This window comes from Cyprinodon tularosa, unplaced genomic scaffold (genome assembly GCF_016077235.1).
Source record: "Cyprinodon tularosa strain WSP-4 unplaced genomic scaffold, ASM1607723v1 ctg134, whole genome shotgun sequence".
Lineage (NCBI taxonomy): Eukaryota > Metazoa > Chordata > Actinopteri > Cyprinodontiformes > Cyprinodontidae > Cyprinodon > Cyprinodon tularosa.
The window spans coordinates 1,240,292-1,252,306 of record NW_024038158.1 but is presented as its reverse complement, the minus strand read 5'-3'; the positions used below and the strand labels follow the sequence as shown (position 1 = coordinate 1,252,306).

Genomic DNA, 12,015 nt, shown 5'->3' with positions numbered 1-12,015 from the left:
CGGATATCGGCCACCCCACCGATATTTAACCCGATATTTGATCAGCTTCTGAGTTTCTAAAGTCTAAAAAAAAAAATACTACTTCTTCTTCTTCCTCAAAAACTTCTTTTTTACAGACTTAAAAACTTCTAAAGATGAAATTAAAATATCCCAATATCTTCATATGCTGATATATTGCCATTTAAAAACACCATATCAATCTCTTTTACTAATGAAATGTTGCTATATGTCATCGTTATCCTATGAAATCCCCCGAAAATTCACAAAATTTTGCCATATTTTTATATGTTGATATATTGACGCGGTATCGATCTATTTTACTAACAAAATCTCACAAGAATTTGCAAAATATCACGAGAGTTTGTAACAGAACGATGAAATTTCACGAGATTTTGAAAGTAAAATAGATCGATACCGCCTTTTTAAAAATCAATTTGATATCAGCATATGAAAATATATTTGAGTATATTATTTATCAAAGTGTCAGAAATGGATAACAAAACTGCTATTTTCAATGACTACGTATTTTTGTCCAGCTTTAACATCGGTATCGATATCGGTTATCGGCTACATGAGTTTTAAAATATATATCGCATATCAGATATCGGCCAAAATCCCAATATCGTGCATCCCTATTTATTTCCCTTTGCATTATTAACTTGTTTCTGAAATACATTGGCTTGAGTTCAAAGAAACTTCATCATGCCAACATCCAGCCATAAAAGTCCGTTTCCTGAAGAGAGAAGACTGTAGGACACTAAACAAAGTCTTGATAAACAGCATAAGACGTCTTCGAAAACATCTTTGAGGTCCAAATCTGAGCATCGGTTTATTTTTAATGTTAGCTCTCGTAACCTTTAAAGTATTCCTTTAAATTATTTTCTTGAACTGGAAGAAATCTTTCCTCTTAAAGCCATAATATATTAATGCAATGCGATTGCAGGATGGGGGTATTAAACCAACTGAAGTCTGAATCTTTGAAATAAAGATGGCAGAAAATGAGTATCCCTTTGTCAGCTGGTGGGTTCACGTTGACATATTGCACCTTTTTTTTTCTTGAAATGAAAAGAGGGAGTGAACAGAATTTCTACTTACAAACTTCATCAATTATCTTCCCATTACAATACCCTGGAGAAGTGTAGGCGAGTCAAAAGTAGTTGGAAGCAAACTAAACCTGCTAATTTTCCTCCAGATCACGGAGGCCTGAGGTGTGCAGAGCTCCAGATTGATGGGATGATATGGAGCAAAAACAAATGATTATAAGCTCCTGATTGATGGGTTTTATCTGTAAACAGGGAAGATCTGTGACTCCATGTTGGTCATCATATTGTTCTATTTCTGCTCTGCGCTTGGCACATTAGAACACATTAGCTCTGTTACGCAGCTGGGATATGCTGACTTTCTTTTGATAACTTACCCTAACTAATGTTGAAGTTAAATTGCACTGCAAAACCTGATCTAAAACTTGTGTGTTTGCCCATAGCAGATATTTGTAATGAGTATTTTTGCTTTTAAAATAAGATAATTAGCTATTATTCACATGAAATAAGATGAGCCTTTTTTTTTTCATTATTTAAATCACCTCATTCCTCATTTCTGGCGTTAAATTCTGTTTTGATGAATGAATGATTGAATGTAGTGCAGGTTATATCAGGTATAGCCCAGATTCCTAGAAACCAGGGACGTTAATTTTTGATAGAAAGCAGTAAAGTCATTAATAGCTAACAGTTAGCCAGCCTCGGTATCAACACACTGCTCTACAAATTCCTCATCCTTCTCTCTTTAACTTTTTCCAGCTTACTATGTGATAGATATGTGCTTAAAACGCTCTGTTAGAAAAACATTCCCCTTATGATATCATTAAGGGACATAATCTGTCCAGAGCGTCCTGCAGCGGCCCACTGGTAAAGCTATGGCCTTCGACTAATTTATTATTCCGTTCTCCTGAGAATGGCTGTGTGCTTTTTGGCTCAATTTAAAAGGTTGTTTTTTTTATTTTTTTTAACCAAAATATTTACAGAAATTTTACCAACCACAAGGATGTACATGTTTGGCTCCTTATTGTTTTCATGGCCTTGATTGCTCACTCTTGAGTGCATTATCATGGGGCTTTACTGCTACGTGGAAAAGTGCTTACTTCTAAGCTGACATGCATGGATTTATGCACTGGCTGCTCTCTTCCTTTCTGTGTGGCAGCAAACTCTATCATATCACTGCCTCCTAGGACATGTTTTACCCTTGTTCAATGTAAGCTGACCCCCTCAAAAACAAAAAACAAACAAAAGGCACCAGCAGTTGGGAAATTGTAAATTTTAAAATTGTGCATGTATTACAAATGCAATACATTTTCGATCCCTAGAAGTGCTGAATGACGGGGTCCCAGAAAGAAAAAATGATTATTAAGATTATTAATTCTCAAATATGTCTAAAGTTTAAATATAAAATGTGAAATCAAATTTATTGATTTTTTTTCTTCTTCATTTAACTCGTAGTCCACAAGTAAACATCCATATTAACCGAACACCCCTCTGTATATGCATGAAGTGGTTTGTTCGTTTTCTTTGCACACCTGTGAGTGCTCTTCTTTATTAATAGTGTATTTATCCATCATAAGTTAAAGGTATAGGGGAGGATATTCCCGAATTTATGAAAAGACCCATCATCTCCACATGCACAACCCTGTACCTGCTCCCGAGAGGGATTGCTACGGTGGCCCTGAAGTGCAAACTGCAACTACAAATCTAAAAGCGCAACTACATTAAGAAAAACAAAACTACATAAAGCAAAGCGCAACTACATTAAGAAAAACAAAATTACATTAACCTACCGGAAAAGGTAGGTACCAATGGGAAACATGAGACATCGCTGATTGGACGACGGCGCCGTTTGACCCTTGAACCGGAAGTCATTCTGCCTGCTGCTTCTTTTGAAAACTTGGATATTATTAAACATGTGGGAGAGCATGCAGAAACAACCATTCTCCTCGTTTTACTAGCAGTGATGTGAAATGGATTTCTCCAAATAGCATGCCAAACTTTACCTGTCAAGTAGAAACTTTGCAAACAAGGGATCAGTGGGAAGCCCGACCTGTGCTTTTAGTGTATGCTATCACATGAAAGAAACTCCCAAAAACACTCTGGTCTTGTTTCTCTCTTCCAAGGCTTTTCTCATCTTCTCATACGCTTCGTTGACACTTTTTCTCTCACGACCCTCGGTCATTTTCAAAGAACGGCGTTGAGAAAGGTGAGCTTCAATGGCTGTTTGAAACCGTAGCTCACCACACATAACTAGGCACATAGGATGGCCTTACCTAAGCATATCACCAGAATGACTGAAAATTAGGAGGACCTCTTACTTAGATGATCCACCCGGAAAAAGAACATCCTCTCCTTTACTTTTAAGAATCACTGATAACTTCCTCTCCGGTAAAATACTAAAATCAGGTTTTCAAAAAAGGAGAGAAACTTCCTACAATTGCCGACCGCATTCCTCTGCTGAATGAACCATCTGCATATTGTGGTGGGGAAAAGGAAACAGTAGCTACCTTTAAGCAAGGGTAGCTATTGTTCTCTAAGTCAGACCAAATATCAGTGATCACCATGAGATTATGCAATGTTATTATTGGCTCATTATCGCTGCAGTATCTGAGTTGCATTTGTGTCAATCCTGTCACAATGTGTGTGTGTGTATGTGCGGTAGCATTAGTTTCTTATAAAGTGATGTAGCAATGTTAATATTGTGCCCCAAAGGGTAATATGCAACTATATGACAGGGGTGTTAACCAAATTAAAATGGACAAACTGTTCTATTGGAATTTGGTTTGCCAGTATTACCATTTAAGAAATTTTTTGCTGTGTTGAGTACTGTGAGCCAGTTGTCTCGAAACACTTAAAACTAAACTGACATTTGGAAAACAACAAGAAACATCTTTGTCAAGTGTACTTTGGGACCAGATAGGAAACAACTGAAAAAGCTGCTTAGTTTGAATAAAACAGCCGATTAAAATTCACAGAGTTGTCTGTGATCTTCTCTGCAAAGGGTTGAGAGGCTTGTGCAGGGTTGAGGGAAATGTGTTTGTCCGTCTCTCTGGCACCAGGAGTGGATGAAGAGTTGTGGATGTGAGCCAGCCTGTGGCAGATGGTGGATGCAGATTTTAGGGGGTGCAGTTGCAGCCTGGGAACCATGAGATGGATCCATGTGTTTTGGCAAATGTGGGCCCATGAGCACTTCAGTTGTGATTTCATCAGGAGAGATAAAAGTTCATGAGGTTCTGCCCCGTTTCCTGCCCCTGCGATCTGTGGACTTATTCATATGTGTCTCATGTTCTGTGAACATAGAGCTAATTTGTTAGCCTATAAAAGACAGCTTCTACAACATCGGAGGACATTTATGTCTCGTAAAAATGCCACAGGAGAACAGTGTGTGAATGCTCCCCCCCGTCAAAGCAAAAGATGTTTTCTGCCATCCCCTTGCTTTCAGCTCATTGACAGAATTTCACCCCCAAGCTGAACCAATCAATCATGTGCAGCGGGTCTTTTTATGCTTGTATTTGGTTACTTGTCAGCCTATTTTCTTCCGCTTATTGTTTGTAACCAATTAAATTAAAGCAATTAGTGTCTATCCTAAATACGAGCTTCTACAGCTTCATCCGATCTCCCTCTAATATGCATATGTCTCAAAGGAGAAGAAAGCAGTTCAAATAGATATTAGAAAAGGCTGCAATGAAAAGCCCCAGAACTTAAAAGATGTCTTTGTAGATATGGCCCAATGGCTTCTCTTCTCCCTACATTATGACATGTCTTGACTTTGCCGGCTGAGTTGTTGAAACAAATTGAATCAACTCTACACTTTTGGCCTCTCAGTCTAATGAGAAGCAGAACTGACATGCTCAGAAACAAGTGGGAGACGGAAATGATCTATCCTTCCTGCGAAGCAGTGCATATCCTCTGTAATATATTTTGACGCTTCACACAGAAGAAACAGAGTTGCTGAAATATTGCAGCGTATCATCTTGTGTTTATGAAGGATGCATCTTGTTTCCAGAGCAGCCGCCTTTAATCTCGTCAGCTTGTATCTTTGAATTTGTGTCAGCGTTTTACATTTTGACACAGCTGGGATTTTGTTTTTGATTTTTTTTTTTTTGTGTCATCTCTTGTGAAACCCAGATTTGCAGACTCCATCCGTGGGATGCTGAAGCTGATCCTGGTGCTGATGCTGGCCGGAGCCTCGCTGTCCTCCACGTGGTTTACTCTCACCTGTTTGAGCACAATCACCCACCTCCCTGTCACCGCAGGTAGGCCCACGCTAACATCCCCATCAAGGTGACTCTTTGATTTTTGAGCCACTGAAGCTTAGTCACTTTTCATCCCTGTAGTTACTGTCTCACCGTGCGTGTTAGAGTACAAAGTCAAAGCGATTAAAGAAACTAGCTGCCACAAGGTGGGCTATCAATCAATTCACGTCAGGAGATAAAACCTTAAGGGATGTTAGTGGATTTAGCTTCCCTTTCCCTAAGTCATCTAATAAGCACTCAGTCATGTATTTCTATACCTTAGATTGTTATCATAATCATCTATCGTCATTCTCCCGACCACTGCTATTATTGTCTGTCTAGCTCATGTCCTCATATCCCAGATATTAGCTTCCTAATGCAGTCGGCTCCCAGTTTGGTTTGTCTGATGTCTTACCAAACAGATTGATGGGATATCACAACAAAATGCTTTTTCCTAGAAACAAAAAGACTTGAATATTAACTCTTTTATTCTAAAAGGGACCTTACATTAACTTTCATTCATGTTTCCGTTAATTTGCTATGCTTAAGCACTTAACCTAAGCTTAAATTAAACTCAAATAAAAAAAAATGTCTTTGATCCCAAAAAGGAAATTAAATACTTAAACCTGAGCTTAACCTTCAAGGCAAACGCAGAACAGAAAACATGTGAAAAGCCTCAATTAGAACCTCCTGGCACCAACACTTACTCTCTGGCCGAACCACCAACCTGGGACAGTAAATAACTCAAGGAGCTCATGAAGTAATACAAGGTTAACTATAAAAATGATGCATGTAGTATATATAGCCCTTCATTGTCATGCACATCCTTGTGACAGTTGGCATATGGTGTAATTTTCTATTTCTTCAACTGTAAAATCCTTGCAACAAACTAGATTATAATAAAACTAAAATGTATAATAAAACTAAAATGCTTTCTTTAAACCAAACTACAATGTTCCTCTTATATTTGGTGAATTTATGTTTGAATATTTTGCAAAAATATGTTGCTTTGCATGATGGGGATTTGCATCATTTCCAGTCTTACGTCCATAAGTGGGCCGGTGTAGACGGAAAAATGCCAGATGGAAAATCGTTCCCAGTCCGTGCCTGAGCGGTTTGGTCTAAACGCAGCTACAGACTTAAGGAATAACTATAGAACAAACAGATTTCCTTTGGTAGGAATCTTCAGTTGCTTTATGTGCAGAACTTTGCTGCTTTTTATTATTCTCTAAAAGAGTAAGACAACGACAACAGGCTAATAATTGCTGTTGTGTTCTGGTAGCTAGCCTCCTGTCTGCTTCTGAACAGACTTCCTAGATTTAGGTTTAAACAGACTGAATTTAAAAGAGAAAAAGTGTTGCTCCTTTTTTATGTAAATATAACTGTTGAGTTTTTGTTTTATCAAGTTAAATATATCTCTAAAGTGCTAACTGTCTTTTACATGGAAAAAGTGGAATGTGCTTTAGCCATTTTTTTCCCCTTTAGCTAAACTTAGCAATCAGTGGCAGATGTAGGAAAGTTAAGGATAACGTCAGCAATTCCATTAGACATTGTTGTACCTTGAGGTCTGTCATTACTTTTTCCAAACAAAAGGTAAACATTACTCAAGCAATAATTTAAAAAGAAGATACAGAAGACATTATAGCTAAATGTCAAAAGACGGGTTGCGACTCAAAACGTACCTGCAGAGCAAACAATTCAAATGGTTAACTTATATTTCAAACATTACTGTGGTTGAGCTGTGGGGGGCAGCATTGCTTATGGAAATACTACAAATACAGAGGAAGAACATGTGAGGTTCACATATGATTGATTGGACACCTGTTTTCTCCAAGGAAACCTTTTTTCTTCCTGTTTTTAATAATTACAGTCATTTGCTGAGATAATTAGTCGGCATCCTTCAAAGGGTCTCCTTCTACCTTTTGGGATATAATCCTATATAGTATTATAGACAAAAAACACGGCAGCTTTTGAAGGCTGCCTGTTGGGGTCAAGGTCCCCAGTTGCAAACCTGTAAGCATGAATGCCGTGGTCCTCAGGGGAGCTCAGATAAAAGGACATAGACAGATGGGACGTTATTTCAGGCGTTAAGCAGAAGTTAGGGGGTAAAAAAGGAGGACTCCGGGGTTTGGTTCATGTGCAAACATGGGCTCAGGCTAAATCCGTGAAAAAGCATGCTAGCTAGCATTTCCTGCAAGTCTTTAAAAATAAATGTTTAACCTACTGCATCTTGTTCCTATGAACTTGTTTTTCAAACATATTCATGAAAGCCTTCAACAAATCATTGTAAGAAATTAACTAGCACTAAAAACACAAGATATTCGAATGGAAATGTGGAAATCCCAGCAAAATTTAGTGATACCCTGAAAATAAGGCTTGAACACCAAGATTCTCACCATGCACAAGGACCAAATGAGACAAGCTGTTAACTGAGTGGACACCTGTGTATTTTGGCAAAAGAATAAGAAATATGTTTTTTTTTTTTTTATGTACTGTGGTATCTGTGACATGAGCTGCATCTTAATGCAATGTGTGCAGGCATAATAAAACCAGTGATATATTGCAAAATAAATTGAAACTGAACCGGTGGACCCAGGCAATCAACAATGTTTCTGTTGCAGTTCATGTCTGACTGGGAAAAACTGTCCCTCCAAGATGAAGTATAAGAAATAGAGATGGATTTATCACTCTTTTGCTATTATTTTACAGGTAGTAACAACAAATAAGACTTTTAACTTAAGGTATGTGATGGGGTGAGGCATTTAAGTCTCCGTGCTCTCATTTATTTAGTTAATAATTACCAAAAATTAAGATTTTTTTATTTATTTTTACAGATTAAAGTTTAAAAAAAAGATAATACAATGTCTGCAGAAAAAATACAAAGCCCTTCTGTAGAGAAATGTTTTATACTCACATGTTCTAATAGCTTTTGCACCTTTTGCCTTCTACCAATTATTTCTAATACAGAGCTCATGAAAAAGAAACATCATAATTAGAAAGTTAGCCAGAAAAATACATTTCAAATGACAAACTAATAATTTCATGCTGAGAAAAGAGGGAAGGAGATGCTGGAATTGGGTTTGGAAAAAAATGACTATTTGCTCTGAAAACACCCAGAGTATTTTGACTTTGTTTGTGCTAAATTGCCACCTTGAGGGCCACCTTACTAAATGGAGCGTTGTTTCATGGTGAAAGTCCATCATAAATCTGTTGCTGGTAAAAAATATGGTTGAGCAGGAAGCCCTTAAAGGTTGAATACATCACTGCTGTTCTATAAACTGGACCCTTTTTGTCATTTTTCCCAAAGAATTGTTCAGTTAGATTTTTTTTTATTAATCTGGTGCATTAAAACAAACTGTGATTCATTTGGTTCCGGTGTTTGCATTTTCTTTTCACAGCCATCCTTTACACGTCCTGCATCCTGGTTGGCGTATTCATCAACAGCAGTGTGCCGATATTCTTCGAGCTGTTCATTGAGACGGTGTACCCGGTCCCTGAAGGCATCACCTGTGGAGTCGTCACATTCCTAGGGAACTTGGCTGCTGGTCTTCTGCTCTTCTTCCTCACCTTTTACCCCACAAGTAAGACAGAAAGCCTGAATTCACCTGCAATGAGCAACATTTCTAAAGAATGCACACAATTAATGCATTATTTAATTAAATGAATTTAGTTTTCTTATTAAAATTTAATGGCATTTTTTTAACAAAATTAAATCACATTTTTAATATGTAGAATTTCATTGGTCTAAAGATTCTTTTATTTATTGAAAGCTTTTATGTATTCATTACAGGGTTTTGACTTTCTTATCTTAATTTAGGTTAAATAATAAAATATTGAAGTTTTAATTGTACACATATGCCACGTGAATGACTGTTTTAGGTGGATAATTATCATAGATCCCAGTGCATGTAAATACAGCTCAGAATATTCTGCCATCAATGGATTATATGAGTCTAGGTGAAGCAAAAAGGCATTTTTTAAATATAATTAACTTTACAGGTTAGTGTTTTTGTAGGGATTTGTGCTTAAAGGCATTTATCTATATGTCTGCAGCTTTCAATCTACGTGGAGAAAAATTTTAAGAAAATATTTTCACCAAAAATCTTTGGATCATAAATGTTTTTTCTCAGCCAGTGTTAAAATGAGAAGACAGAGAACAGACACATGAAAAGTATTTCCTAACTAAAATGAGTGAAGTGAAACGATAAATAGAATCAGATTCCAGTATTGTCAGGCTGGGGGGAAACGAAATAGCAGCATCACTGTCCAGAAGGCGGGCCGCAGTTCAGGTTCGTAAGCATACAGTGACAGAAGGAATTAAGAATTAAGAAATTCAGTTTAGTTTATTTCTGTAGCGTCAATTCACAACATCTCGAGGCACTTTACAGTTCAACCAGATCATACAATCAAATTGATTTGAAGTTTTCTATCTAAGGAAAACCAGCTGATTGCATCGACACATTGACTCGAAGGCAATCCCTCACATTAAGCATGCTTGTAACGACAGTGAAGAGGAAAAACTCCCTTTTAACAGGAAGAAACCTCCAGCAGAACCAGGCAATAAATGAAATACATGGCAATATGAAAAACTATGATATTACAACTTATATCCCCCCATCATAGTATGATAAAGAAATTTACTGTGTATAAACCCTTCTATTTTACATGTCTAAAGTCATTTTTTATATATCTGGAGTGCATTGTGACAATGTTGCCAATTATATTGTATCGCTGTTTAGGTTAAAAGTAAGAAATAAAAAGGCATTAAGATGAAGAAAAAAAAAACATAAGAACCTCAGAAAAATAGCTGTAAAATAGTGCTATACTATCACCTCTTCAAAGTCATCCTGAATAAATATGTTTTAATTCCTGTTTTAAAACGAGGCGGGTCAGTTTAAATTTACCGCTGAATCACCTCTGATCGGTTCTTTCAGCAGGCGCTGGTTAAGACCCTGCAGGTGTGAGTATGAACAGTTTTAGCATCACTCAGATACAAAGGAGTCAAACCATTAAGAGCTTTAAAAGGAAACATCCCAACTTTAAAAAATCAGCCCTGGACTAAATGAGGAAGCAGAGGAGTCAGGCTTAAGTATCATATCGGCTATCTAAGGCTACCTTCACACTGCAGGCCTTAATGCTCAATTCCGATTTTTTTTTTTTCTTTGTGTAAAATCTTTTGCATTGCCGTTCACATTTCCAAATATATGCGACTTGTACGTGATCTCTTGTGTGAACTGCAGTCACACAACTTAAACGTCCCGCATGCAGAGTAGAGGACGCAATGATGTCAAAAGCAACGGTGTCCTGTGTTTACGGAAGTAAACATGGATGGTAGTGCTGGAGCGCATCTTGGAATCTTTTATTTCTTTCCCAATCTCAGCCAGTGCATTAATAACGCATCTTTTCAAGAATGTTGAAAATAAAGACTGCTCTCCAGATTTTTGACCACCATCTTCTTCCCGCTTCTGCGTAGTAAGACGCAGAATGGTGACCTTTGTTGAGTATTATTGGCGTACAGATCGGATGGATGCGTCCTGGCCATTCAGACACAGGTTAACATTTGAAAAGATTTGATACTGATCGGATGCAGGACCACATAGCCAAGTGGCCTGGGTCGCTTTCGAAAAAATCACATCTGTGTTGTTCAGCCATGAAAAGATCAGATACAGGTCACATATGAGCAAAAAAATCTGATTTGGGTCACTTCAGGCTGCTATGTGAACGTAGCCCTAGAATACTTCATTCTATACTCTGATTTTTGTGCGTTTGAATGACCGTGTCTGAAATGTAGAGACCTTTAAGAAAAATGCCGTATAAATTCAGCATATTTATTATTCAGTTTATTTACTGTGGGATGGACCAAAGCATGAAAGCCTGGTCAGATTTCAGTGATCACTTGTTAATTGAAGTATATCATCAGGATACATAATATTAGATCAGATTCAGTCTTAGACCATAATTAGATTGAAATTATGTTTTTATTACAGTTATAATAATAGGAGTTATTTAGTAATAGTTATAATTATTGTCCCACCACTCCTTTGTTTCTTTTCCCCCAAGGTTTAAGCCCTGCTTACTCTCTAAAAGTATTTTATAACAGCATTATTTTATAGTATTTCCAAATTTTAGTCAGTTTGGCATCAGAATTATATTTCATTACTGTTACAAGCATTAAAGGGATAGTTCGGTATTTTTGACATGAATCTGTATGGCATCCCCATCACCAGTGGCATGCAATCACACTGACTTACCCCTGGCAGCGTCCTGTGAGCAGAGTTATCGTCCAGTTTTGGTCAAGCCGAAAGTAGTCCGGCAGGTTTTTAGGAACAGCGAAATAAAACTTTTCTCTTCCCAAAACATTATGTGTTCAAAAGAGCGATATTTTTGCATCCCAAAAACATTGTAGTGGAAAAAGTCACACGTCGTTATCAATTGGTCCTATTTTCTCTCTGTTCGTATCAGTGCGCGCCGTCATTCAGACAGCGAGCTCAACAACAGCCATGTCTCCCTCCGCCCAGCTAGGCGGCTCAACAACAGCCATGTCTCCCTCCGCCCAGCTAGGCGGAGGGAGACATGGCTGTTGTCAGGTTCTCGCTGTCTGAATGACGGCGCGCACTGATACGAACAGAGAGAAAATAGGACCAAGTGATAACGACGTGTGACTTTTTCCACTACAATGTTTTTGGGATGCAAAAATATCGCTCTTTTGAACACACAATGTTTTGGGAAGAGAAAAGTTTTAT

The 12,015-nt window shown here is 37.6% G+C and overlaps 1 protein-coding gene across 1 annotated transcript in view; it reads left to right on the top strand.

The window, feature by feature from the left end:
* slc49a4 (solute carrier family 49 member 4) overlaps positions 1-12,015 on the top strand; it is an 81,318-nt gene that overhangs the window by 52,444 nt on the left and 16,859 nt on the right. Inside the window, exons 7-8 of the mRNA XM_038277747.1 lie at positions 5,166-5,293; positions 8,671-8,853. Coding sequence (XP_038133675.1) covers positions 5,166-5,293; positions 8,671-8,853 — 311 coding nt within the window. The remainder of the gene's footprint in view (positions 1-5,165; positions 5,294-8,670; positions 8,854-12,015) is intronic.